This window comes from Harpia harpyja, chromosome 22, assembly GCF_026419915.1.
Source record: "Harpia harpyja isolate bHarHar1 chromosome 22, bHarHar1 primary haplotype, whole genome shotgun sequence".
Classification (NCBI taxonomy): Eukaryota; Metazoa; Chordata; class Aves; order Accipitriformes; family Accipitridae; genus Harpia; species Harpia harpyja.
In genome coordinates, this window is record NC_068961.1 from 19,565,717 (window position 1) to 19,593,436 (window position 27,720).

A 27,720-nucleotide genomic window follows, 5' to 3' on the forward strand; every position below is an offset into this window, starting at 1 on the left:
TATCTGAAAAGGTGGGAAGAGGAAAGGATTCAAAATCCTAATGGGGGAATAGAGGAGGAAGGAAAGCCTCAGTCTAGAGATCTGTGTGGGGAGTCTGAGTGGCAAGAACTTAGGAGTGAGTCTAAAATATACTATGTAGCTGAGAAGGAAATGCTTATCCTAAATGGTAGCATAGGAGAGAAAGCATAATAATCTCTAGTCAAGAGTTTTCCTGTGAAGTCTCAACTTTCTGTTGCTCATTTCCAAAAGAAAAAAACAGCTGGATTTTTTTATTTATTTAAGAACCCAACCAACCAAAAAAAAAAAACCAAACCAACAAACCACCAAACTTCTTGTTTTGCAGTGAAGAGATATATCAGGAAAGGTATCCCCAATGAACACCGTGCATTGATCTGGATGATTGTGAGTGGGGCCCAAGCCAACATGGAACAAAACCCTGGATATTACCACAGGCTGCTTGAAGGAGAGAAGAATGACAAGCTGGTTGAAGCAATCAAAACAGGTTATTGTTTTGATAACACTGTTTATCTGTGTTTATCTGTCCTATGTCCTTAAATGTCAGAGATTGACTTATGTAATGGAAAACTTAGTTTCTGTAGTAGTGGTTTAAGAGCTGAATTAACATGTAAATTAGATTAGCCATAAACTCTTTAACAGCACAGATCTTTCCAGGTTCATCATGTGATCAAAAGCATTAAGGAAGATTAGAAATTATTTGGGAAGGAACAGAGAACAAGCTAGAAAACATTATTATGTTGTCTCTTAAGTGATAACTTTGTACCATGAGACCTGCCTTTGGGTCTGTTTCTCCTTACTCCTTTCCCAATAGGACACTGGAAGAGCAGCAGGGATGTTGAAGATGTGATACAGTGTCTGTATGAGGCAGGTGAAGTACGCTAGGATTTCAGCTCGAGGAAAAAGGCTGCTGAGAAAAAGCTGCTGATAGACCTATATGAATTATAAATGGTGTAGAGAGTGTGAATGGGGAGCAATTGTTGTTTGTTTCTTGTAACATGAGAACCAAGGACACTGAATGAAATTTGCCATGCTGCAGGTTTAGAAGAGCATATTACTGAATTGTGGCACTTGTTAGTGGAGGGTGCTGCTGAGGCCAGAAGTATGAACTAGTTTAAAAAGGAATTTGACAAACTGAGGGGTGGGGAAATCCACTTGATGCATGAAATCCTGAATACTAAATGTAAATCCCTGAAAGAATTGAAGTAAAGGAGGAGAAATACCCCTCCTCTACTAATCCAGTTTCATATGTGCTGTCTGCGAACATTGATTGGTGGCCAAAATTGGTGACAGGGTATTAGGGCAACTAGACCTCAGACTGGCCCACTGGGTGTTTAAAAGAGGCAGTAGGGGAGGACAAGCAAGTAGAAGTTTGATGTAACTGATGTTTGTCCTGAAACTTCTCAACCTGCTGCAGCAGAGTTTTTGTAGAGAAGCTGATATTGGCGGAATTGCCCAATTAATGAGTCAAGAGGTTGGGCTGTGCTCCAGACAAGCACAATGCTGAGGTTGTATTGTTAGAATGGCAGGTGCAGTTGTTGTCTTTTTCTACTTGAAAAAGCCAGGTAGTTAAAGCTGGGGCTTTATGGATTTTTATTCAAGTTGCATAACCATCAGAACACTTTTTGGTTTATGCTGAGTTTCTCTTCCGCCTCTCCCTGCAACAGCAGCACTGTGGGCTTTTGGGACTACACGCCTTAGTAAGGCATTTTGGAGCATAAACTTTCATGTTCCTATGAATATGAAGACTAGCCAGAAATCTTCAGGCTCATATCCTGCTCAGAACTACAAACAGTAGAGCTCTAACTATGAATACTCCCTCTATTCGTAGAGGGAGCTACTAAGATGACTTTCCAAAGCCAGCCTGGAGAAGAATCAAACTGTATTCAGTTGGGGTATAAATGCTGCAAGAGGGATTTGCAGACAATTTCTTTTCCAATACTAGACAATGGCATGAAGGATCATATCATGACAGTAGGTGGCTTTGCACACAGGTTATACCATGAAATAAAAATATTTTGGGGGAGGGGGGGAATAATGGAAGAAGATAAAGATCTTTTTGTGAATTATGGAGGAAATAAAGTTTTGGAAGAGCTACTGCATTGATTGGAAAACTGCAGAAAGAAAACTAACAAGGAGCAAATGAGGGAAGGGATAAAGAAAAATGGGTTGGAGGATTTTATTGGAGGGAAAAAAAAAAAAAAAAGGACCTCAGACTCCAGGGTGATAGATTTCCCTTCAGAAAGGAAGAAACAATGCAAATGTATGACGGATGGAAGGAGCAAAGTACTTAAGGTGAATGGAAACTTTGTGTTTAATAAACTCAATGCACCCGTTGACTGTATTTTATAGTGGGCTTTAGCTGAGGACTGTTTCAGTGTGAATTGTTGTCTGACATTCAGTTTTTCTGCCTGTGTTGTTTTCCCATCACTGTAGTTGTTTTTAACAATAAACTAAAGTAAAATGTGGAATCTTGCTGCTGTTCACTTCTCATGTCTGCAGTTTCCAAAATTTTCAGGCAATTGTGTTGTATTTAGTCCTATGGTCTAGCTGTAAAGTTATCACCCAGGACAATGCTGCGGTTTAAAAACAAGAGAACCACCACCATGCTTTCTTTTTTTTCAGGGGGAGGGGCAGGAGGACAAGGCCAACCAAAGACTTTATTTCAAATTCAATTTAAAACTTGTGTAAGAACCAATGTGTCCTGTTTCTTTTACATGCCTAGAAGCTCCAAACAATTTTTGTGTACGCTTGGAACTTACTTTCAATATGGGAATGTTTTTAATGGGATATAATCAGGTTAAAAAGTGCAGGTAGACTGTGTAGAGAAATGGTCTAATCTTTGAAGAAAAATCTGATTAGTAATAGCAGCAAAAGTGTTTCAGCTAAATACATCTAAACTGTCCTTTCACCAATTTTTTTAACTTGCTGATCCTTAACTGATGGGCTTTATTGCTGATTTTGTTTTATATATTTGCTCTTTGAACATAGTTTTTTGGGGGGTTTTTTTGTTTGTTTTAAGTGAAATGTAGAAGACAGCAGGCTTCTTACTCTAAACATAAAAAAATAAGAGCTTAAAGAATGCAGGTCTCTAAATTTTGATGGAAATTTTCATGGCTTAGTTTATGTACACATTTAGAAGGGCATGCATTCCTACTGAGCTTTGTTGTTCATGCCCTATTATAGTAAAGTTTAGTAGGATAAATTATGTTGGCAGGATACAAATGTGGCTGTCCTAACGCAAAGGCTATGTGCTGGTTACAGAAGGGCTGGGGTGTAAGCTGATGTAGCTTCCTTGCCGTAAGCCCCCCTTAGGCTGGGCTGTAGAATTTCAGAGTAAGTATGTCTGTGTCTGCAAGTTGTCTTGCATGCACATGCAGCTAATACCCACACTTCCACTCTCGCATTTCATGAGGAGGAGTTGTAGGTGCCACGAAAGCCAGGGTCTGATATTTATCAGTCAGTCCCCTGAGCCTGCACCGCACTGCATGACTGCTGGCGCAAGGATCTGACTTGGATTGGATCTGTGTGGATTGGATAGTAGTTGCAGGATCTTAGTTTAGTTTGACGGGTTCAGAAAAGTAATTTGAAAAATAGCCATTGCCACTTCACTGGAGGCAGTGAATATTTTCCTATCAAAGCACTAATAAGCTTCTCTGAATGGGGTTAAACTATTAGCGAAGGTCGGGAATTTTCATGTGAGTTTAGGGCATTTAACTGTGCAAGAGCAAGGGGAACAGCTGTGTCAGCTCTTCTGGCTCTCTGTAGGAGAAGCCATATCAGTTCATATCCGAATGGCTACCTCACCTGGTGTTCTGTCTACCAGAACAGCTAAAGGAGGAACTGGAGGAGTAAAGTGTGTAGTGATACTTCCTCAGAATGTTTTTCCTAGTCGCCAGTTATCTGTGGTTTGGGGAGTTCCTGAATCATATGCTGCATGTTTGTAGTTAGTCACACTGGATGGGGAAAAAAATTCACACGAAAAAAATCTGGTTGCTCCTTTTTCGTGTCATTTACCTTGCTCATGATTTTGCAGATTTGTGCTGTCTTGCTCATAAGTATCTCTGTCCAAACTAAGGAGCTCTAATCCACCTTGTTTTATACTATGTGTGGTAGCCATTTCATACCTATGATCTTCCTTGTTGCCATTCTCTTCTGCGATTTCTCCAATTCTGATACCACCTTTTGGAGATGAAGGGGACTGGAATTTATGCGGGTGCTTCTCGGATTTATACAGTGGCATTATAGTTCTTTTGTGGGAAATCCTAACCCTGTTGGCTTTCTTGATTGCTGCAAGCTATTGAACTGTTACTTGGTGCTGGTGGTGGTGTGAGGCTCAGTGTCTCTGGTTTTAGGTGATAGCAAACTTGACCTTAACTTAAAAAAAAACCAAAAAACCCCCCCCCAAAAAACCCCAAACCTCCAAAACAATTTCTAGTTCCAGGCGTTGCAGGGAAAAGCTTGAAGATGAGTCCTAAATATCCAGTTACAACAAATTTAAAATACCCTTTAAGTATATTATTTTTACAAGTTGTAATTGATGACCTAACCTCGTTATTCTGGAGGTTTGCAGTGGAGTTTTTGAATGCTTGTAGTTGGCAGTCGAGGCAAATTTTTGTTCTGCTCTTTACTAGTTAAAAAAAATAAAATAAATACCTGCCTGGAAGATATTCAGAGCAGAAGCTACTCGAGTTGCAGATGTAGCAGTAGCAAAGAAGTGACTGTAAGTGCAGTATAGGATGTTAGTTATAAAAAATACCTGTGTAATTTACTGGGTGCTGTGTCTGGGAGTGGGAAGCACCTGGATATGAAGGTAAGAACAGAAAGGACGAGATAGCAAGATGCAGAAGGTTGACTTGTAGGTGGCTGGCTTTTGAAGTACTCTAAATATAAAAAGCACAAGACTGGTACAAAAGCATTAGTTTTCAGGACTGCACATTTAAATCTCTTTGCTCCAGAATTAGCATCAACAATTGTGATTCCAGGTACCAAAACAGGTGTCTGTTTTATAAACTGAAGCTAATGTGGCTTTCTGCCTATGTTTGTATTACTAAATGAGAGGTAGAAATACTGCAGACCTGTGAAGGGGAAGAAACAAGCCAATGGTCTTCTCGTGGTTGCTGCACAGGGATAAATCAACAAGAAAGGAAAGCTGTTGTTTTTGTTTCACAGCAGTGTAACACTGACATCTCACAGCACTGAAAGATCATCTAAAAAAAAATGCTATTGGGATTTAATCTGAATTTACTGCGAAGGCCTTCTCCCCGGTCCCATGCTCCTATACCTAGTTTGGTTGTAGCCAGCAGATCTGCACACAACCACAAGATGGTCATAGTTTTGGGGTTTATCTAGGAGTATAAAGTTCTAATGTTCATTTCCCTGCTTGAAAACAATTCTGATATTTTTTCCCCAAACTGGACTAGTTTGAGGCTGTGTTCCTTTGGATGCTAATGTCTATCAAGAATGAAGTAGATTAATGCATAGCAGGTCAGAGTGTGGGCTGTGCAGAGCAGCAGAAGGAAGTGTTTGGATGTCTCCTCTGGGACTGATGTACTAAAGTGGGTGTAAATGCTCAAGTCAAGTGAACAGCTCTTGCCTGCTCCTGCCGTTTGCCTCAAGTCATCTCTGGCAGTTGTCTTGTAGTATGGTAAAACATATCAGTTTGTGTGTGCTCGAGGGTTGACTTCCCTCACCTTGCAGTCAGAGAGCTGGAGGAAGAGGGAGAGCATGCAAATGGGGCAGAACGGGGAGGATGGAGAGGAAGCGGGACCCCCTGCTCTTGGTGCACTCAAGATAATAATCTGGCACAAGGAGTCCTGTGAGACCATGCCCCATATCTTCTATTAAGTGTAAAGACTTCTAGCTCTTGTATCTTCTTTTTGTGCCTGTCACCTCCCCCCAAACTAAAATGTTGTTACTAAATATAAGAAAAGTTTTAAATCCTTCATAAAATTAGGGAAAACTTCCCCCAGTCCTTGTGGAAAAAAACATGCTCTGCAATCAGAAAGCAAATTGGAGCTGATTCTCTCAACTGTAGGCCTTCCTCAGGTAGTGAAATTAAAGATGAGTTCAGTTTGAGTAGTCTGTGCTCTGGGTGTGATGGACTTGTACTCCCCCGCACCCTTGTTCTGCATAGCTGAGGGGAAGAGCTGTAACTGAAATGTCAGCATTAATCTTTTCTGTAACATCTAGCATATACTTTAATAAAAAACCAAATTTTGATTATGCAAATACTATGCTGCTCTTGCTACCAAGAAGGAAACAAAACAGATTTATTTACCTTAGAACTGGCTGTTGCTCAAGTCCTTTTAAAAATTGTCTTTTTCCTTGTGTTTTTCTTTTCAGTCACATGAGAGGTGAAGTGAAATATTTCCTTGCCCTCCCATTTCTGTAAATGATTTGTTCACTTTAAAAGGAAGAAGTAGTGATTAGTGTGATAACTTTTTCATACTTGTGACTTCCATTACATTACTTGTGATTTTGGGGGAGCTTTCTTCCTTTGGTTGCTTACAGCTCAACTTTGTGTCAAAGCTGTAAGAGACTTCTTTTATGCAGGAAAAGGCTGATAAGAAGTGATAACTCTTAGGACATAGATATCTGTACAGTAGTGCTGTTACTGAATTTTTTTTTAACTTCAACCCAATTTTTGTTAAACATAACCAAAACAACTATTCATATTTTATTAATAAATCTTGGGTTTTGAAAATCTTCAAAGTAACTTTTGAATAGGGTTTTTCTCCCCAACTTAAGCTTCTAAAAATCAGATGCACGAGTCTGGACTAGTGTCTTTGGGTTCCCTCTTTATGGAGTGAAGCAGGCCAAAAAATTAACTCTGCCTTGTTTCTTGCCAACAACTAAAGGGAATTTTGGGTGACTAGCTCAAACTTGCATGTCTAATTTTTAGACCTTTGTAATGAGAGATGAGTCCTACTATTCATGTTTAGTGTGGAAGAAATGAATGTTTTGAAATGTCAGTAATTGCATAGTCCTTAACTTGGTTTAGGACTGAGCATGAAGCATCTGGGATGTGCTCTGCTGCTTGGATATCAAAAATCACTGTCCTTCTCGGTGATTTTGCACCAATGAAGAAACAACTTTTCTCATGGTCACATCATGGAGAAACTTCAAAAAAACTCTAAAAAAGTGATTTTAAGTGGAAGTCACCAGCTGCAGGAACAGGACACTTTTTTTTTTTTTTTTTTTCTTTTAAGCTGTTTGGGACTGTTTGGTAGAAGTTCACTGAACAAGTCAGTTGAAAGTTCATCTGATTTGTTATGAGAATATGCTTTCCTAGAGGTGCAGTTCATATCATGCCACTTGGCTAGATAAATTTGGTACATGTTGTTTCTGTCAGTCTAAATGTCTGGTTTGCTTTCATTTTAGCCTTTGCAGTCAGACACAGAGTCCAATCTGCAGGAGAGTTTCTTTAGTTCTGCATGAAATTGATTTCTGTACACTAATAGGATTAATCTTTCTAGGAATAGATTATCCTTGAACACAGATGGCCTTTTAGCCAAAATGGAGGTAAACCTGTTTCTTAAAATCCATCCACCAAAACTACAGTTCAGTGAACCATAGTGAAGTTTCAGTTGTACTTCAGAAGAGCTGTAAAAGTTTGTTTGGAAAGTGAAGGAGGGAATGGCTCTTAATTTTGGTATTTTTCCCTTTTGTCTAGACATGAACAGAACATTTCCAGATAACGTAAAATTCCGCAAAACTGCTGATCCATGTTTGCAGCATACACTCTACAATGTATTGGTAGCATATGGGCATCATAATAAAGCAGTAGGATATTGTCAGGTATGTAATCACTGTTTTTTAAACAATGCTGCATTTCACCAATGGTAGTTGTTCTTGTCCATTTGAATGTGCGTTTTTAGAAGCAGATCCACAAACTATTTCTGTTTTTAAAATGGCCCTGGGGGGGAATGAATCACTTCCAGCAAGTTCAAATGTCCTTGTGAGTTTCTCTGTGGCCTTTTTTGTAGGTAGCTTGATCATGTTTGGTTCCATTTGTTAGCTGCAAATAAATGTTTTATCACATATGGTTGTATCAAGATTAGTTGTTTCGGAGAGGAAGAGAAAGAGAGCTTGCCTTTCCCTCTTCCTCCCTCCTGCCATCTTTCCCAAAACAGTCCTTGGTATGTGTGAAGCATTAAGAGATCTCAATTTCCTTTGTTTTCACTGTCATATTTTTCAAAATAGAGGAAGACCAGCATTCATGTGACATCACGTAGTTGGGGGGGGTGGTAGTGTTTATTTGGTGCCATCTCCCAGTACAGACAGGCATGTAAGAAGAAAATTTGAAATACAACCTGATCCTGCTTGGATGGCAGCTCAGAAAAGCTCCTGTTGTCGCTGCCAAGTACTGTAAAGTTTCCTGGGCGACACAAAGAAGTTAAAAATTGATTCATGTCAGTCAAGGAAAAAGCAGCCATCTATAAGGATCATAAAGAAGCGGGAACTGTCATGAGCAAAATGTGTTTTCAGTTCGCTTATTAAGTCCTCTCCTCCCCTTCCTCACCAAGGATATGTGTGCTAACCTATACCTCATGTCAGTTGAGAAAGGTTGGAACAGTTGTATTTACTGTACTAAGTTAAAAGAATATGTATTATATTTACTGAAATCTGGAGAGGAGAAGACTTAGAGGGACTTAAACCTAAACTGAAGTCACGAAAAAATTTCTTTTTGTGTATCCCAACCACTTTTAGTACAGAAATTACTTGAAGAATGGGAGTAAAAGATTAATGATTTTTATTATTTTCAGTATTATGTATTTATTAAAATACAATTTTAATATTTTGAGAATAACAGAAGGGGTAGAATTATGAATACGCTTTTTTGTAAGTGTCAGGCTCCTATACAGAGGTAGTTATACCCACAAATATACACAACTCCTAAACCATAGAATCATTTAGGTTGGAAAAGACCTTTAAGATCAGAGTCCAGCTGTTAACCCAACACTGCCAAGTCCACCACTAAACCATGTCCCTAAGCACCACATCTATATGTCTTTTAAATGCATCCAGGGATGGTGACTCCACCACTTCCCTGGGTGGCCTGTGCCAATGCCTGACAACCCTTTTGGTGAAGAATTTTTTCCAAATGTCCAATCTAAACCTCCCCTGGTGCAACTTGAGGCCATTTCCTCTTGGCCTATTGCTTGTTACTTGGGAGAAGAGATTGACCCCCACCTCGCTACAACCTCCTTTCAGGTAGTTGCAGAGAGCAATAAGGTTTCCCCTCAGCCTCCTTCTCTCCAGGAGAGACCCCAGTTCCCTCAGCTGCTCCTCATAGGACTTTAGCTCTAGACCATGCTAGCTTCTACCCAAAATTTTTTTGTCCAATTGTTTCTAAAAAGTTTTGGTACATTAACTGTTTAATGGGCTAATCTTTGCATTTTGACTTGGCATTATGAACACTGGAGATGACAGAAGAAGACTTAAAAAGCCTCATGTGATTTCTTTTCACCTCTGGTCTCTTCACAGGATGAATGTTATCTTTTCTGGCTAAATAATTAGAACATAAACCAAAGGTCAACATCTGCTTTCCAAGGCATGTTGTAAATCAAGCAGAGTTTCAGGAAATCACCTTTTCTGCTAGTGAAGCAGCTGGCTTCATCAAGATAGATATAGCGATACCCACTGCATGATAAGGGAGACCCTGTAAACTAGAAAACTTGGAGTGAAAAATTGAATTTCCCCCCCCCTCCCCCCCAAGTGTTTTGCAGAGCTTTTACTGACTGAAGGCTCTTCAGGGGATGTTTCCATAATGCTACTGCATTTATGGTACTTACTGGCATTTAAGTCTCCCATCTGGGAATGTATTAGGCTTTGCATTGTTGTGCTGTGATAGTGGTACAGTGTTGCCTACCCTGGTATAACCAGGAAAATTCAGTGTCCTGTGAACCTAAGCTCCAGAGCAGTTTTTTGTGCGTGCCACATTATATGCCAAACAGTCTCTCGTCACCATAGATGCAAGTACTGAACTAACTGTCAGCACGGAAACAAATAGTTACCTTCCTAGCTAGAAGGCCAAGCACCGTGTAAGGCCATGCAAGGTCTTTCCAAGCCATTTGTGTAACAACTCCTGTAGTGACTCAAAGCTTGAAAATGAAACATTGGAGAAGGTGCAGTGTCCTAATATTTCCATGTTCTGGGAGTGTTGCAAGGCATTCTGAGGTGGGACAGGCGAGTCAAATCTGTTGAATACAAAAGATGAGATCTCAGTTCAGGGAGGAAGTTTTAGTTTCCAGGGACTGCAAGGGGTGTTCTTTTTGGTAGCTGTCATCTGGCTCACAGCCATGATTGGCAGCACTGCAGGATACCTACAGGCAGTGGTGCTGCCTATGGCGATAGACGTGCTGGAGAAGTCTGGCTTGGAGGGAGAGAGAACAGGGAGAAGGCCAAAATAAGGGATGAAACCAAAGGCGGCAATGTAACCAACACCAGCCTTCAGAGCCTGTCAATATTTAAAGGTTACTTAAGGTAATAAAGGAAGACTTTGGGGTGGCTTGCACCTCAGAGGCAGCTTTTGTATATTGTCATTCTGATGTGCTGTCTGTGTTGTTATGCTTGTTACCTTGTTTACGATGGAAAAAACATACTTATATGATTGTTAGCTTGTTTACGATGGAAAAGATGTACTTAAAAAATGCACAGTAGTTCACTGGTGTTTACCTTCTGTTTGCACTATGAAAGGCAGGAGCTACAGTGGCCAGTCATTAAGTAGCATGTGGAGTACTGGAGGTGTTGTGGAAGTAAATGATTTTTATGCAGTCAGTTGATGAGTTAAGCAGCAACAGCTTGTAAAAGCTGCTGGAGCTGCAACTTTTTACTTAAGAGTGTTTGGGTCAGGCATTCTCCTTCTGCAGGTGCACTGTCTACCTGCAGGTGTGTTGTGTTTGTACCACATATCTAATACAGCTGTGTTTTGATTCTGGGCAAAGCAGTCTTCAGTTACATTGGGACAGGGCTTTGGGATTTAAAAAAGAAAAAAGAAAAGGAAAATTGAAGGTAAATTAGAGACTACTAAGCTTTTCTTTTAATTTTGCTCTCCTTGATCTTTGTTAATAATTCTTGTTAGCTGTCGTCATGCAGCTTTAACAGCTTACTCAACCAGTGGCCTTTATTGCTAGATTTTACTTAATATGCCCACTTTGTAGAACTGTAGTTGTCTTAAACCCCTTCTTTCTGTTTCAGGGCATGAACTTCATAGCTGGATACCTGATTCTTATTACAAAGAATGAAGAGGAGTCCTTTTGGTTGCTAGATGCTCTTATTGGAAGAATATTGCCTGGTATGCTAAAAACATGTATAGTTGTATTCGTATATTGGAGCTTGGCTTTTATTCTATCTTTGCATTCTTCTCTGGTTTTAGAGGTTTTAGATGTTAAAATAGACTTCCATGGATTGAAGATTTTCTAGGGTCCTGGAAACACAGGACAAAGACACAGCACACAGTGGTTTATGTGTATGTTAACTTGCAGTCTTACTTCTCACTCCCGATTTGTACCTGTTACGTAGATGTCTTCCTATATCAGTATGATGCTGGGGAACAGAACTTGTGAAGGTGTCTGGGATTTGGCACTTTTCGTTGCAGGAATATGATATGAGACACAGATGAAGCAGTGATTGCAGAGCGGAGCAAAGATGGGAGATGTGCACAGTTTGAGCACTGAACCTGAAGTAGGATTTCCCAGTGGCTTGGCTGGAGGCAGCGTGAGGTATTCTGCTGTGTCCCTTACTTCTGAGCAGGGATATCTTGGGCACTTCGCACATTGTGATTTTGCAACAAAGCAAACAAATGTCAAAATCCCTGTCTTGTGTCTGTATGTGAAGTTCTTGTCAAAGCTCTGTTACAATCAATGGTGATCTAGGCAGGCTGGTCAATAGAGTCCGGAGGGAAATTCAGCACACCCTAAGCTATAGGCAGTATCTACGTTTGGTCAGTGCAGTAGCTCTCTAGGTTCTGTTGCCTGGATCTCTGGATTTGCGGGAGGTGTTTACACACTGAGTTTTGACCCATGTATAAGCTGAACCTCACCACATGTGTGAAGTAGTTTAAAACTAGAAGCAGACATCAGGCACAGCTATGTTTTATACTCCTATGAAATACACTTGGGAAAGTTCTTTCCTGGGATTTAATTATAGAGGAAGAATGGTTTCATCGTGAATTCCCATTAGCATTGAACAGGACTGACTACAGCTACACCCTTAACGTAAAGCCATACTCGAAATGGAAGGCTAATTTTTCTTTAAGGAGGCTTTGAAATGCCCTATTGTCCCAGTTTTAGTTTTGAACAGATCTTTATCCCAAGTGGTTAGAGGCTGAATTCAGTATCACAGTGTCAACTAAGTACTGGTCAAGGACATCAAGGTTGATACTTTCATTTCTGCTTCTTTCTGTTCTTGTTTAAGATTAAATAAAAGTATATAATTTTTGGTTCCTTACTGAACAGAAGGGAAAGACTTTGAGAAAGAAGGAAAAAGAGCTGAGGGAGTCTTTTACTGCTTTTGAACAGCTGTAAGAAATTATCTTTTACAGTGGATACACCCTATAGGAACATAGGTTTTCCTTGCATATGAGCAGAGCGGTTGGCCTTCGTTTGCAGATTGAAGGAGTAGAGACAGGCAAGGAGCGCTATGACTTGTTGAATCAATCTGCAAATATTTGAGGGTTTGCAGCCTTGAAGTTTACTTTCAAGCTATAAAAATAGTCTAAAGAAATCAGCTGTGTCTGGTGCTTTTGTTCAGCCTTGAGAGCTGTGAGCTGTGCAAACAGGTAGGAGACTTGAGGGCTGCAGTCTGCCACGTGACCTGCCACTGGCTGACATCAGTGGATGTCTTTCCAATGACATCACTGTGTGAGGAATAAGGCTCTCAGTAAAAGGCAAGTTTCGCTGCAAAGTGATGTGTGGCAACTTTTGCTGTTAATCTTTTTTATAGTCTTGTACGTTTTTATTTGGGGCAAGGGAGTAGATTCGGAATTTTTTATTCATTGTTTTTGGTAGGGAGCTTACATTAGTTTGTCGTAAAACCTTTAGTTCTTCTTGTATATACTTCTTCTATACTTTGCTGATACCTATAATGACAAAAGTTGCTCTTAGACTTCCCTCTTAGTTGTTGAATTTATCTTATGCCAGTAGCATTGGTGATGAGAAGAAACTCATAATGTGAAAGGCAATTACTGTGTGTAAAGGAGATGTACATTTACTTAATTTATATTTATAGATATATTTTTACTACCCTGTTGATAGATATATTTTTACTACGCTGTAACAAGAGCCTTGTTACAGACTTTGGCCTGGGTTCAGCACATCCAATACAGACATCCATCTAAGGTGCTGAAGTTAGAAACATGCATGCTTATGTTTCTTTGATAGTGGGGAAGGGGATATCTGATCAGAATTGCTGACCTGAGTGTGCCCCTTTTCCCCTCCAAAGTCAGTTTTAAGAGAGCTTGAGGTGTCCTTTCCAGCTTGAGTGCCTCAACAAGAGCCCAAGTAAGGTAGCATGAATCTTTTACGTAGTAAAAATATTTGTATTGAGTAGTAAAATGCTTCATTGTCAGAAAACTTGTTGCTGATGCTCTCCCCCCCCCCAATTTTCTTTTAACCCCCCCCTTTTATTCCCACTACCCTCCTATATCATGCTTGAATTGTACATTTATACAAGTCAAAGCATGACAGATAAAATAATTGGCATAATTTCAGTGAAATTTTTTGTGTGTATATGTGAGAGAATCAGACAGGCAGGCAGACTGTATCCATAAAGAAACTTACTCAGGTAAGTAAGTACTGCCCTTCTGTTAACAGTGCAAGGGGCAGTGCATTTCAGTTTAAAGCCCTATAATTTTTTTGTTGGAGAAGCAGAGAAACATTGTAAATTCTCCAGATCTTCAGAGGGAAAAGTGGCAATCGTTTTTTGTTGGATGTTAATGGTTTGATTAGCAACATTTTTCCTTTAGTTTCATTGCTGATGCTCTTTTGTTGATCTGTTTGCATTATAATCTGCATGCTTTCCCCTTTTATTGCAACAGATATGCCTCCAGGTCATGTCCTCATTTTCGAGTGTGTCCTGTCGCTGCCAGTTAAAATTAGGACAATTTAGAAATCCCTTCTCTGCCCTCTGCCGTGTCCCTTTGAATGCTTCCTTCCCCTGGCCCACAGGCATTTAATTACATTAAACAGCTGCTCCAGTACCTTGATGCTGACAGCATTTTTTTTTTTTTGGTCAGCAGATGAACCAAGCTAGCCACAAATCAATGTCATTGATTGAAAAATGTAGAATGTGACAGATGGGAGCATTAGTGGCAGCTTTATGGGGAAGTGACAGAGAAGGGCTCCCTAAGTGATGGCTCACCTCCCCACTTGTACCGTTTTTTAGGTCTGCGTGGAGCTATGTACCATAGGAAATGATGAAGATGTAACTGTTCCACCCACTGACAGGAGGGGGACAACTTGGGAATGGGACCCCATCAGTTGAGGTTTTCTGGCTGAATTGGTCTGTTACACTCAAATGGAGTTAGCACAGCTGGAAGAGCGAGCCAGCAAAAATTACAATTTGGTTTGATGGTATGTGGAGTTGTGTGCGTGCCATTCGTCTGGCTGAACGTAGCACTGCTGGGTACAGCTGGGTGAGGCCAGAAAGATCCTGCTTCTGCTGAAGGCAAGCCTGTAGTCTACTGCCTGTTGTGTCTGTCAGCTGCTTCACCAGGGATTTGGAGGGATTAGGAGCATATCTCATTTAAACATAGCAAGGGGGAAGAGAATTATTTGTTGAACTGAAGTTTTGGCTGTTACCAAGATCTTTCATTCCCAGGTTCATTCAAATCAGATGGCTGGAGCAGACAGTATTGCCCACAAGAAACAGTATGGATTCAATTTGAGCTCAGAGTGGATGTGTCTGCAATTTGTATTCAGCATAGCCTTAGTGTTTCTGTTCTGTTCATCACTCTGGTTCTTGCTGAGAAATTTTTTTGTTCTGTTGAGGAAATATTGGGGAGGTTGCTTTAGAAAGCATCAGGTAGGTGGGAAGTTTTAACTGCGGTACTTTGGTATGTAATTTAAGGAGCATATTTGTCATGTTTTACATATTTGTGATTAAATGGTGAGTTTAAGAGAAGAAAAACTTGACAATTTGGACCACTTTAGCATGACAGTTATGCCTGCATATAGCAGAACACTCCTGCCCCCCCCTCCCCCCTTCAGTGGGTTCTCAGTCTGAAAGCAGCAGTGTCTATCAGGCTATACTCTAATTAGTCTACTGGACTATTATACTGGAGTTATTTACTCTTACTGAAAACTAGTGGTAGAGTACTCTTTCAATGGTTAAGAGAGGTCTTGCAATTTCTGCACTAGTCTGTTCATGGCCAATTTTATATCCTTTTGTTCTTGTGCCAATGCTGACTTTTGGGGGTAAAAAAAGTCCCCCTTTCTCTTGTGCTTACCTTTCATGTATTTGTAGGATACAGTCAATTCAGTTTATAGTTCTTTCATATTACTAAGCTGCTTCAGTCAAACTCTTCTCTGTTCCCATTTTAGCCTAATAATTATTTTGTGTGCTTGTTCCAGTTTGAATTGATTTTTTTCTTCTTCTTTTTTTTTTTTTAACTTGATCAAAATGGCACCCTCTTTTTTCCAGTGGGAAATTTGCTAGTGCCTTGTGCAGTGGCATTATTTCTCTTTTCACAGCTGAAAGTATTTTATTTGAGAGAGAAAAACTGTAGGATCTCCCTTGCCTTTTTTCCCTTGTGGCACTCTGGTTTTGATTTGTGATCTTGGTAATAATGCATGTGCTATTGCTCGCCTCTCATTGTCAACAGATGTTTTTTCCACAGCTTACAGGAATCCATAACACCTTTTTGCTGAACTTTATTTGCACATTCTTGTCCTTGTTATTTTAAATACCATCATGTCTCTCTTACTTCAATCTTTTCACTGTGTTACTCTGTTGTGCCTTGTATATTGACATGGGACAGTATCTCTCAGTTTGGGTTTGTTAACAAATACCAGCTTTTTCTTTTTCTCCAACGTTGTTAATAAAAATCTCACATTAGGTGTAGCCTACAAGCATTCTTCAAGGATCAATCTAACAACCTTCCTTCAGCCTGGTACTTTTTAGCCTTTTGGGTTTTAAATTTTTTTTACCCACATGTACTGCCTGGTTGTTTATCAATAATTAAAAATAAGAACAGTTTGAATGATGAAGTAGTTACAAAAGTAGTAGACTGCACTGAACTAACTGGCATTATCTGCAAGGACACAAGGTGCAATGCAAGATACCACTTTGGTGGGTAGCTTAGCGGCTGCTGGTTAAGGCAAATGTCTGCATGTTGAGATTATAGATATCTAACACATTTCTGTTTTGAGCGCTCTATGGTTCTCAGTTGTATCAGCCATAGACTTGGAGGTACTGTTGAATAAGAGATTAAGCATAGTAAGAGACATGAATATTTGAACTGAATAATAACACAGTTACACATCAAACTCTTGTATATCCTTCTCTTTTGAGTTAACATTCTTTAAAGTCCCATCATACAGACTTCCAGGTTTGAAGGGAAGGGCCACTTGAGAAATGCAGAATCCTGTACTACCTTTACAATATTCCTATTTAGACTGCTTGCTTTTAATTGCAGTTAAGCATGTCTTTATTTCGTTCCTGTGGCTGAATTTATTTTAATACCCTGACTGGGTATTGCCAGGGAGCTTCTGAATGCAGAACTGGCTAGGCAGCTGCATCTTTTAAGACCTGCTTCTCCAAAGGGGAGTGGAACTTTGTTTCACGTGAAGCATTTTATTCAGCTGTGCAGGTAAAAGACAGACACCAGTAGACCTGAATAGTAGTAATGTTGAGCTGAATTTGCAGCCTGTGAAGGAGACTGTTGTGATGAAAAGTGTGTCCTTTCACAGAGAAGACTTCAGCATCACAGGCATGTGCCTTTGGTGTGGAAAGCTCCTTGCAAGGCTATGCATAACAAGCATGACCTCATGTTTGCAAAGTAGTTTTTGATAACCACGCTTTTTTTTTTAGCACCATCAACCCAGAAAATTTAAACAGATTGATCAGTTGTGGACTGTTTGCTTATCTTCCTTGTCTGGTAGCACTCAGCTACAGGGCCATGAGCTGGCAGAGTTCTCGCTCATCCTTAGAAAGTTCCTCTGCGATCGCATGTGAAGCCGTAGCAGTGCGCACCTCTGAAGTACAACATCACGTCTGCTACTAGGAGAGAGGAACGCTTGGCTGGTAGGCTGAATAATTAGGAGTTTTGAAATATGGGACTCCAACATGGTTTACTGTTAACCAGCAGCCATGATGAAAGCATTAATCTTCGAACATTAGAGGTCAGTTGCATTTACCTAGGAATTAAGCATGCAGTGTCCTGTTAAGCTGAAAGTGGAATGTAGGAGTCATCATGTGCCTGTATTTAGAAACCATGATAAGCCTGAAATGCTTATTACTTACAAATCTGAACTGCTAGGGGATTTGGGAGACTTGAGCAAGCAGGAAGTAACTGATGTATTTCTTCCTTAAAATGATACATATATATTTAGACTTTTGGAATAATTTATTTCCTACATGTATCATATGTGCCCCCCCCCCCTCCCCCAGCCACAAGCCTCATCAATAAAAGAACAATCTCAATATTTAGTAGGTATGCTTTAGGTAGCTGGGTAGAAATCCTACAGTTTTGTCTAAACCAGAAGTTTCCTGTATATGACAAGAATATACATGTTGTCAGCCTTACTTTTGTGAGGAGACATGCTAAGTTTCAGCTATGCAGCAGAAGGACCCATAGTGTTTAAAAATGTGGAAGAATATTGTGTTCCTTGATATGGCTGTATTTACACTAGAAGCAGGACCTAAATGACTTACTCCACCCAAAAAAGTCAAGTATGCCTCTTTCCTTCTGCCAGGCAAGCCTTGTATGAATATAATTTCATTATGTTGAACTAGAGGTATCTTCAGTAGGCCTTCTGTGGTGCTAGTCTGGATGGGACTGCAACCTTTGGCTGTCTGGGCAGGCAGGGGTATTTGCCTGTTTATCTCACCAGTAAATCAAAGTTTCATCCCTTTCAAAAGCCACCAGCAAAATAAACTTTTCAAATGAAATCTTAGTTCCGTTAGGACTGATCAAAAGTAGAATTCCCTGGCTGCGTACAAAGGAGGAGGGTGGGTAGAGTGGTGGAAACACAGAAGTGTGGGTTTGGGGGAAGAGGTTCCCCACCCCCCACCCCCTTTTTTGGGGGGGGGGGGGGGGGGGTGTAAAAACCAATTAGTGGCCAAGCCATATGTGATCGGAATAGCCATGTTGGAGGGATGTTTGTGTGGGGTTTTGGGAGGCGTTTTTTTGTTTTATGATTTTTTTTTTTAGTTTTAGCTAATGGCTCTAGTTGTGAAAGCACTAATGTGCACATGTGGTATTGAAACTATAGTTTTGACAGAACTGTCTCCATTTTAAAGGGATTGTGCTGTTTTAACTGCATAATTAAAGCAGCAGAGGTGCAAAGCCAAATTGAGTAGCTTATTTCATTCCTCATAGCTTTTTTTTTTTTTGTCCTTCTAATGGTCAGCCAGGGCTCTGCATGTTCAATTACAATCTTAATAATGCAGCCTTCCTGAATATGTCACTATGAAAGCAAGAAGCGTAATGTAATTGCTGACAAATGTGTAAAGCCATTAGAGGCGCTCAACATAGATCCTAATATGCAGTTTTGTATTTTAACTTGTAAATCCCCATAAGATGTATTCATATGCTTGAAGTAATCCATGTGTTCAATACCAAGACTCATAAAACTAGAAATGTAACTGGATTTGCTGTACAAGAAGCCAGCTGAGGAAACAGTAGTATTTCCTCTCATTCCTTCTGCAGCAGACTCATTTGGCTAGCGGTTGTCTTTGTGAAAGGTCCCAAACTTGGTCTGAAAGAAAGACCCTACCACCACTCCTAGTAGTGTATTCAAACTATAAATCACTCTTATTAAAAATGTTTGCTATACTTTTTATTGGGATTTGCCTTGTGCTAGCTTGAAGCTATTGCTTCTTTTTAAGACTTTCTCTTACTATATTGAAAAGGCTATAATGCCTAGAGTATTTTCTCTATGAAGTGGTCAAGTTTGCTTTTCATTTTGCTTGCATAAATTCTACAGAGACGTTCCTTATCAGAGCTCAATTTTTGTAAGTGATGTTTATAACCCTTTCTTTCACATCCTTTCCAGTTCTTCAACTTCCTGCCTTAAATGTGAATATCAGAGCTGGATGCAGTTTTCTAACCTCAGTTTTGCTAATGTTATATACAGAGATGACATACTCTCCCTCAGCAGTGAATATATCCAAGGATTACTTTGGCTTTTCCTGAGCTAAAACGTGCTTACTCTGGATTTATCATATTTGCAACTTAAAATACTGCAAAATTGTTTCTTTTAAATTGCTCAACTGTATTGTCAAGATTTGGTTTTTTTAATATGGCATAGTATGAAGAAGCACTGACAGCAGGCTTTGATATTGTTTCAAAATATAGTACAATGCATATGCAGCGTAGGTGGCTACATAAAGAATATGTTTGTGGAAGGATATGTGCTTTGGGAGTAAAGGAAATTATATGAAGAAAATCATGTGCAGTGCATAGTGGTAACTTTTGTCTACCTAAATGTACAAGAAGTGACTCTGTTTAGTTTCAGAGAGATGCTTGGGAAATACAATGTTGGTTGATTTATGTGTTTTATGCCCAGAAGACTTGAATGCTTTATTAAGCTTTCAGTTTATGGCTAGTGGAGAAGTCTCATTTGTTCCTCTTATAGTTTTAAAACCTGTTGCTTCAAGATTAAAATTAATTCTTGTTAGCTTCTTTGAGCTTGAAGTAAGAGGATTGTGGCTTTCATTCCCCTTCTTTTCAGACTGAAGGGTTGGATTGGTTTCCCTCTCCAAGTATCGGGCTAGAACCGCATGTGTCTGTCCAGCTCTCTATTTTAAGCCTCCTGCTTCTGTCCCAGTCCTTTAAGTAATGTGTTTGGTAGTTCCCATGGTGTGACTAGCGTTCCTGTAGAAGAAAATGTAAGTAACATGGGGCTTCTTAAGTGTGAGAGTATATACATGCTATGTTTTGTGCTGAGGTGTTAAGAATAATCTTGTCAGTGTGGTGAACTGATAAAATAGCTATTCTTCCTAATCCCACAGAGGAATTAAAAAAGCCACAGATCCAGGAATCCTTATTCAGCTGAAGTCATCAGTTGTTAAGACTCACTGTACAATTGTAAACTCATTTTTTAAAGAGAAAATGTTTGCTTCCTCTACAGGCATGATAAGCAGTTGTGGTAATCTCAATGCTTGTTCATGAATTTCCCTTCCATTTGGAGGAAATTGGTGTTAAAAGTCTGTCAGAGTGTTTTGTGAATTGAAACCCTTGGCTCCTGGGACCATTGTCAACCCAGTAAGCTGCAGCCTTCTCCAAAGTGTGTAACTCTTCAGACTGGCACAGTTCATGGACTGTAAGTAACTAGAGTCAGGCCAGGCTGTTTGGAAACAGCCAAGTGGTGAATAACCCGCGTCCGTTGGTGTCTATCAGCTCACTGATACTCTGAAAAAACCACTATCCACAAAAGGTGCAATTCCAATGATAGTGGATACAAAGAGGGGGAAGAGGGAAGAAAGGAGAATTGGCCAACAGTATTTTGCTCAGAGTTGTATCTAATCTGTACAAGAGTGCTTTGGTAGCTATAACTTTAATCTAGACTAGTTTTTAATAATGCAAATGTCTCTACTGAGCAGCATGTAACAGAGTATTTTAAAAAACAAACAAACAAAAAAAAAAAAAACAGAAAAAAATCTAGCCAGTTTCATTCTCCATAACTAGAATGTCTGAAAGTTGCATTTGTGCTTTCTAACATGCTGCTAACTTCAATTTGTTTCTCTGAGAGGTTACACATGGAGTCTTTGTTTCTTTGTATTTCATCTCTGCCTTCTGTAATGTCTGGAAGGATATCATCTTTGCCTTTCTTTCCATTTTCTTTGTAATTAACAAGCATCCTTCTTCAGTTTCCAAATGGTAGCTACTACATCTGCTCAGAATTCACTGTGCTGTGTCAAATGCAAATAGGAAACCAAAGGTTTCCTTCTGCTCCACAGAGTCTGTTTTCCAAGTTTGGGATCAGAAGCCAAAGATGAATACAGGCAAACGGGATTATGTAGAAACGATCAAACATTGCCTTTTTGCGCTTGCTGAAAAGGCGTTAATAGTAAATCATTTCTCAAAATGCTATTATTCTAATTTTTGTGTAATCTCAGTATTGCAGCCAGTAATCATCCATAAAATGCTTGCATTCTCCTATTTGGTTTTTTTTTTAAGGTAGCTCTGCCATCCAAAATGTGTTGGGCTTGCTTACATTTTTTTTTTAAAGCTAATGTTCAGTTGTGAATGATATGGCTACTGCTAGTTCTGGTATGAGTTCAGTACCTCAGGACAGAAGTTCTGGTTCATTTTGGTTTGATGAAGGAAAAATAAAATATGGCTTGAGCCTGTTTGGGGTTTGTTAGTTGGATTTTTATTTTTTTTCAGTGCCCTGGATGATTAGGAATTTGTTTTAAAAAGAACATAGTTAAGAGTTCAGCTTGCCGTTTAACCACATATCTGCAGGATATCACTTTGGCCAGGACATCTGCAGGAGGTCACTTTGGCCTGATATTGCAAAAAGAATTGGCAGTACTCTTGGTTTTCCTCCTTTTCCTGTTGTGACTTTCTGATTTCCTCCCAAACATAGGTTGTCCAGCTTCTCATGCCAGGCCCATGATGTAGATTCTTAGAAGACCTATTGCATCTTTTTGGACTATCCCATGGTAGAAATAAAATAGCAGAACATTGCCCTGCCTTCTTGGACAAAGCAGGCTGAGAGTCGCCAATAGGGAGAATAAGTGAGTCAGTAAATTGTGTAGGAATAGCATAAATGGTATTTAGATGCTCTGAAAGTGAGAAGGGACTGCTATCATAATCTAGTTTGACCTCTGTGTAACTGAAGCGATGAAACTCATTCCATATATGTTGCATGAAGTTCATAAACTCAGCTATGATAGCAGATCTTTTTGGAAAGGAAAGCTTTGCACTGCCAAGATGATTTAAAATAACCCCTGTGTTCAGTAACATGCAAACAGCTAAGTTTTATAGTGAAGGATTACGGGAAAGGACTTTTTCCCACAAAGGCACGTGGTGGAATCTGTTTCTGTTTTGACTTTTGAAACGTAGAACTGAGTGCTTTTCTCGAAGTTGGCTGATTCTGTTCATGGTGACCTCTGCTTTTGCCTGCCAGCATTGAGGTCTGCTCTGTTTGTCTCCTGGATTCCAGTGAAGTCAGGTAGCAAATGATATCATGCAGCTACAGCAAGGAGACATTTTTCAATGTTGCATGTTGATATAAAAATAACCATTTTTGCTTGTTTGGGGGAGTAGAGACAACATTAATTCCAGCTGCCATGGCTCTCATGGACATTATAAACATATTCTTGTGAATAAAATACTTTACATTGCTTATGACTGTGAGAAAAGTTAAACCAGCTGATTTTTAATTTTTCAGTTCGGTTAAATAAATTGGATCCCCAAGACAAATCACTCAGTTTGTCCCCAGCTGGGTTATATAGGCTCTTGAAATGCTGGAAGATAAGCAGCAGAGCTGAGGTCTTGTCTTGTGTATTTCTGTAACACTAAGAATTCATATGGTGTTAGTTCCAGTAGGAGTATTTATATTTAACCTGACATATGCACAACAGACTTAAAGGATTCTTTTTTAACTTCTGCAGCTCTGACTTGTAGAGGTAATTTAAGGCTGTAAGAGTACTGCTTCTTAAACTTTTATTTTTGGAACCTCTTAATCTATTTGTAGTGGAGAACAAGGTCATACAGTCCCTACAAGCTTTATCCTTATTTCCTGCAAATCTCATTACCGCTCTGGAGCACAAGCAGACAGTTATGTCTTAGTCCTGGACGTGCTGGTAGGATTCAGAGAGGTGCTAATTATCATGATAGAGAGACAATGAAATGTAGTTTAAGGAATATCTCTTTGCCAGATGCTGAGCTAGAACAGGTTTCAAGCTCAGTGACAGGATGCCACGGTCAGTGCAGCGTTAGTACCAAAAAGCCCTTTAAACAAGGAAAAAAGTCCCTTCATCTGGTCACCTGTGTTGTACAGTAGCAATAAAATACCTGGCAGCTGGTGAAGCTGGCTTTTCCTTTTTGCTGCTTGGCTCTAAGAGGAAGAGAAGCTGATGATCCTGGCAGAGCCATTTGCGTTGCGCTGCTGTTCGGGGTCAGGACTTTGATGAGGAAGGGGTACTCGGTGGGGCAAACTCCACGTGGGGTGCTGCCGGCATTGCCCTCTGCTACACTCTCGGGCACTCCTGCTCTTGGCAAGGCATCCAAAATCCACAGGCAGGCACCAGGACGGACAGACTAGGCAAAGCAGGGGCATGTGGGTAAGCAACAGACAAAGGAAAGCCTAGGACCGGTTTACAAAAGAGCTTGGAAATGTGGTTTCATATTGGGAAACTTAACTTACATCTAGACATTTTTTTCTGGAATTTAATAATAATAATTTGATAATAGAACATTATAACAATAATTTATAATACAGTATTTCATTTGTTGCTTTCCAGAAGATGCGATGAAAAGTAATGTAGTGTGCAGTCACCTAAATGTTAACACTATCACTTCTGTTTGACAATTTGAGGAATAAAAGAAAGCAATCTGGCTATGTGTTTTTCCAGGGGGATGATATATTGTCAGAGGACATTCCTATAAACCCACCTAGATCAGTAGATGCACAATATAATTAGCCGAAATTTGATTTTTTTTTTTTTTTTTTTTTTTTTTAAATTAATGAGTGGCAGATTGGGAGCAGTTACTGACTCAGGTCCGTTCTGGGTCATCAGCTGCTTAGTATTTTGCCAGACTATTGAGAGGGAAAAATAATTAATACGCTAATTAAATGTGGATCATGCAAATCTAGAAATTTCAGATAATTTGTAAGATATGGAAGGAATATAAAGCTAATGTATTTTGATGGGAAGTGAGTAAAAATAATTTGCCACACAGTATCTTGTGAAAAACAGCTTTGTGATATGGGGGAGGATTAGGCTTGCATGGACTTGTTTATAAACAAGGATATCTTGACTTTAGGGAGAGATTCTGGGCAGAGCAGCCAATTATAAGAGATTAGAAAAATAGGGCACACAGTGAAACGTCTGCAGCAAGGGACAGCTGCAGGATTTTTGCTGAGGGGACATTTCCAGAAGGCTCAGGGACTGGGCATCCCTAGCAAGTAAGAACAGAACAGAAGAGCCATGTAGGTTGAATGTTACCAAGCTCTTAGTCACCGAACCGAGTTACAAAATCATTTTCGCTAATGAGATCAGACATGGACCACGAAAGGTGGCTCGAGCGTGACACTGGATCCTCTTCCGACTCGCCAGTGTAGTTTTGGCTATCCCTGCGTGACCCCCATGGCTCGGTGCGGGTGCTGCTGGCTGTGCCTGGAGGCCTGGCTCCCCTCCGGGCGGAACGCTGCCCTCGAAGATCGATGTTAGAGCCCTAAAGTTAGGTCTGGGCTATCCCCTGGGCTACCGCAATGCTGTTATGTTCCTTGTAAATGATCTGTGGTAAGTTTTGCACAAATACGGGGTCCTGTAGGAATGTTTCTGGAGGATTGGAAATGGGGCTTTCCTAATTTGAGGAGCTAATTTTATATACACACATTTCTGTATAAAAGTGTGTATATATATATATAGTAAAATTATATACATTCAATTATAATTACATATTAATTACATGTAATAATTATAATTAATACCCACAGTAACTATAACTAATGTATAATAATTACATATAAAAATGTCTTGGATGCAGATTCTTTTCATGTAACTTCTTTCCGTTGTGAACTGGCAGCTAGTATCCTGGAAAAAACCTGCTACTCAGATATTGGCATTTGCATAAAATCGTTAATCAGTCCTCCCACTTGTTTTGCAGCAGTGCTGGGCTGAATGTTGCAGTGCTGTGTACCAGGGCACATGGGAGCTGCTCCTGCTCCACGAGGAACGGCAGGAGGCTGCCCCAGATAGATGAATAGTTCCTTTTTCCTTTCTGTCCAGCAGTACAATCTAACAAACTTGAACGAAATTTTAATTTACGCCAAGGCTTCCCAGCTGCTTGCTGCTTCAGTAATTCAAGGAGTGACGTATCCAAGTTGCCTGGCTGTTAACTTTTTACTTGCCAGCTCTCAAAAAGCTGGGCGGGTGTCCGGTTGCATTCTCACCGAGATCCTGACATTTACTTTGCTGTACAAATTAAAAATAGCAGCTGCTGTTGATTTCAGCATATCGGACGATTGCAGCAGAGCAGAGAGCGTGTAGGCTGCTGTCCTTCCTCCTGAGGACACTCACCAGTAGTAACTTGAAGTTTTAACTACTCGCATGTCTCAGGAGCACAAAAAAAGAGAAAAAAGGCTTGTGGATTTATGAGAGGAGGAGGAAGGGTAGGAAAGGGAAGAAGGCTTGTTCTGTTATTTGAAATGTGATTTGTTTTTCACTTAAAGTAGCAGTTTAGAAAAGGTTTACTCAGCCAGTTAATGTTACTTTACCTGCATTCCAGTTCACAAATGAGCACAAGACTAACACAAAATATGTAGAAAGAGAGATTTTTGTGTTGGCTTTGAGGTCATGGTGTGACTCCATTTGGTTTTAGTACGCTTTTTTATGGGATTACTTGTGCTTTAGCTCTCAGAGCTTTTCATACAGCAATTGAAAAGCAAATGGTTAAAGGAGTGTATGTAGTGGCAGTGACTCTTATGTCTATAGAGGAGTTTTACCTATCATTCTTCAGTGGGAACAAAGAAAATAAGGATCACAGACAAAAAGCTAGATTCCTAAAGGTTGAATGCGATGCTCCTTAGTACCGTAAAAACTCCTGTAGATGTTCTGCAGTTTGGACAGGACAAATGTAGAGCAAATAGCTCCTGGGGTGGGAAGCCTGTTCAAAAAAAAAACCATTGACACAGGAAAGAGTGGAATATTAAACTGCTCTTGTGACTTCATTAGAGAAATTAAAGTGGTTAGAAATGGCACTGCATAATTTGGACATCTTCCTAAACTTAATTGTGGCACAGGGAGGTTTTATTAAAATTATTTCAGACAAATGGACTTTGCTCTTTCCAATTCCTTCACTTTCATGTGAACCATCGGCCTGTGCTGTGTGTGTCTGGGAACCTTGGCAGAAACCAGCTAAGTTAGAGAAACCTGAATTGCAGCTTTCCAGAATCAGTGAAGGAAAGAGCTTGTGTTACCAGTTATTTCTTTCAGTAAATAATGTTAGTAACACAGGTCTTGTCAGCAAAACACTACTGAACCATCAAGGATTGCTTCCCAGGGCTGGAGCCATCAAGTCCAGCTTAAATGTTTGTGTCTACATATAAACCCCAAATATGAATTCCTTAAACATCTGTGTAATTCTTGTCCCTTGCTGGGCCATCTGAACTCTTAGGAACTAAAATAATCTTTTTCTTCCCTTAAGTATACCCAGAACTACTTGTTTATAGAACTGAGGTGCTTGTTATTCAGTCTGCACCTTGGTAATGAAAATGCTTACCCTGTCAAACAGGCTGTGGAGTAACAGTTGTAGCGTGCTCCACTGTTCTTAATTTTGGATTTAACGGTTTAGTGCAGTGACCAGCAGTGCAGGAGATGTAGGTCTAATTTCAACCTGTCTTGCAGATAAATTAAGTTGGAAGAGATGTTGCCTGAGGGACCTGTCATTCACTTCCTTTTGGAATTATTCTATGAAAAGTAGGATTTCCTTAGGTCAGAGAAAAAAGGAAAAACTCTTAACTCAGTGAGCTAGCTCACACCCTAGGAGAGGTGGTATCTGGCTTCCAGCACCCCTGCACAGCTGACACTCTCAGAAATTTCCATTTGCAGTTTATGACTGGACCCAGTCTAAAGGCTAGGTATTGTTTAGGGTTTTTTTGTTACCTGTCTGGGTATTGTGTGGACTGGGAGGTGTGCAGCTCCCCAACACGGGAAGGAGGCGATGGTGGTTATATTGAACTGTTTAAGTATTAGTAAGACTTTTGTAGTTTAAGTTAGCAGTTAAAAACTACTGAGATTATCCTACCTTGGGAAGGAAGAATGAATTGCCAAAAAACATCAGAGAGAAAGAAGATACTTTGGTAGGCATGAATTACGTGTTTGCATAGAGGGATCAGCCTTAGCTGAAAGAGAAGTGCTGCATGACTGCAATGCAGGTATCTTTGTTGCATGGGTTAAATTATTTCAACTTGGGATTCATAGGCTCAAACATGCCTTTATATACTCAGCTGCACAGGACATTCTCTTCCATTTTGTGGAAAGATTATGTCCACAGATTCCTGAATTTTGGTTTCTTCTCTCCAAGATTACTACAGTCCTGCAATGTTGGGCCTGAAAACTGATCAGGAAGTCCTTGGAGAACTTGTGAAAATGAAAGTTCCAGCTGTGGCAGAGTTGATGGAAAGACATGGAGTCATGTGGACCCTAGTGGTGTCACGCTGGTTTATATGCTTGTTCATTGATATTCTTCCAGTAGAGGTAATTGGTACCAAAGTTCTCTTAATATACACTCATAATCGTTATTTCATTTGTACTGCTTTAGCAATAATTACCTATAGGAAATCAAGAAGCTGTAATCTGAAT

The 27,720-nt window shown here is 39.9% G+C and overlaps 1 protein-coding gene across 3 annotated transcripts in view; it reads left to right on the plus strand.

The window, feature by feature from the left end:
* Window positions 1-27,720, plus strand: part of GRTP1 (growth hormone regulated TBC protein 1) — a 39,705-nt gene that overhangs the window by 9,187 nt on the left and 2,798 nt on the right. For all 3 annotated transcript variants that reach the window (XM_052773974.1, XM_052773973.1, XM_052773972.1), the window contains 4 exons: window positions 344-502; window positions 7,691-7,815; window positions 11,218-11,314; window positions 27,443-27,615. In XM_052773974.1, the coding sequence (XP_052629934.1) occupies window positions 397-502; window positions 7,691-7,815; window positions 11,218-11,314; window positions 27,443-27,615 (501 nt within the window). In that variant the 5' untranslated portion in view covers window positions 344-396. The remainder of the gene's footprint in view (window positions 1-343; window positions 503-7,690; window positions 7,816-11,217; window positions 11,315-27,442; window positions 27,616-27,720) is intronic.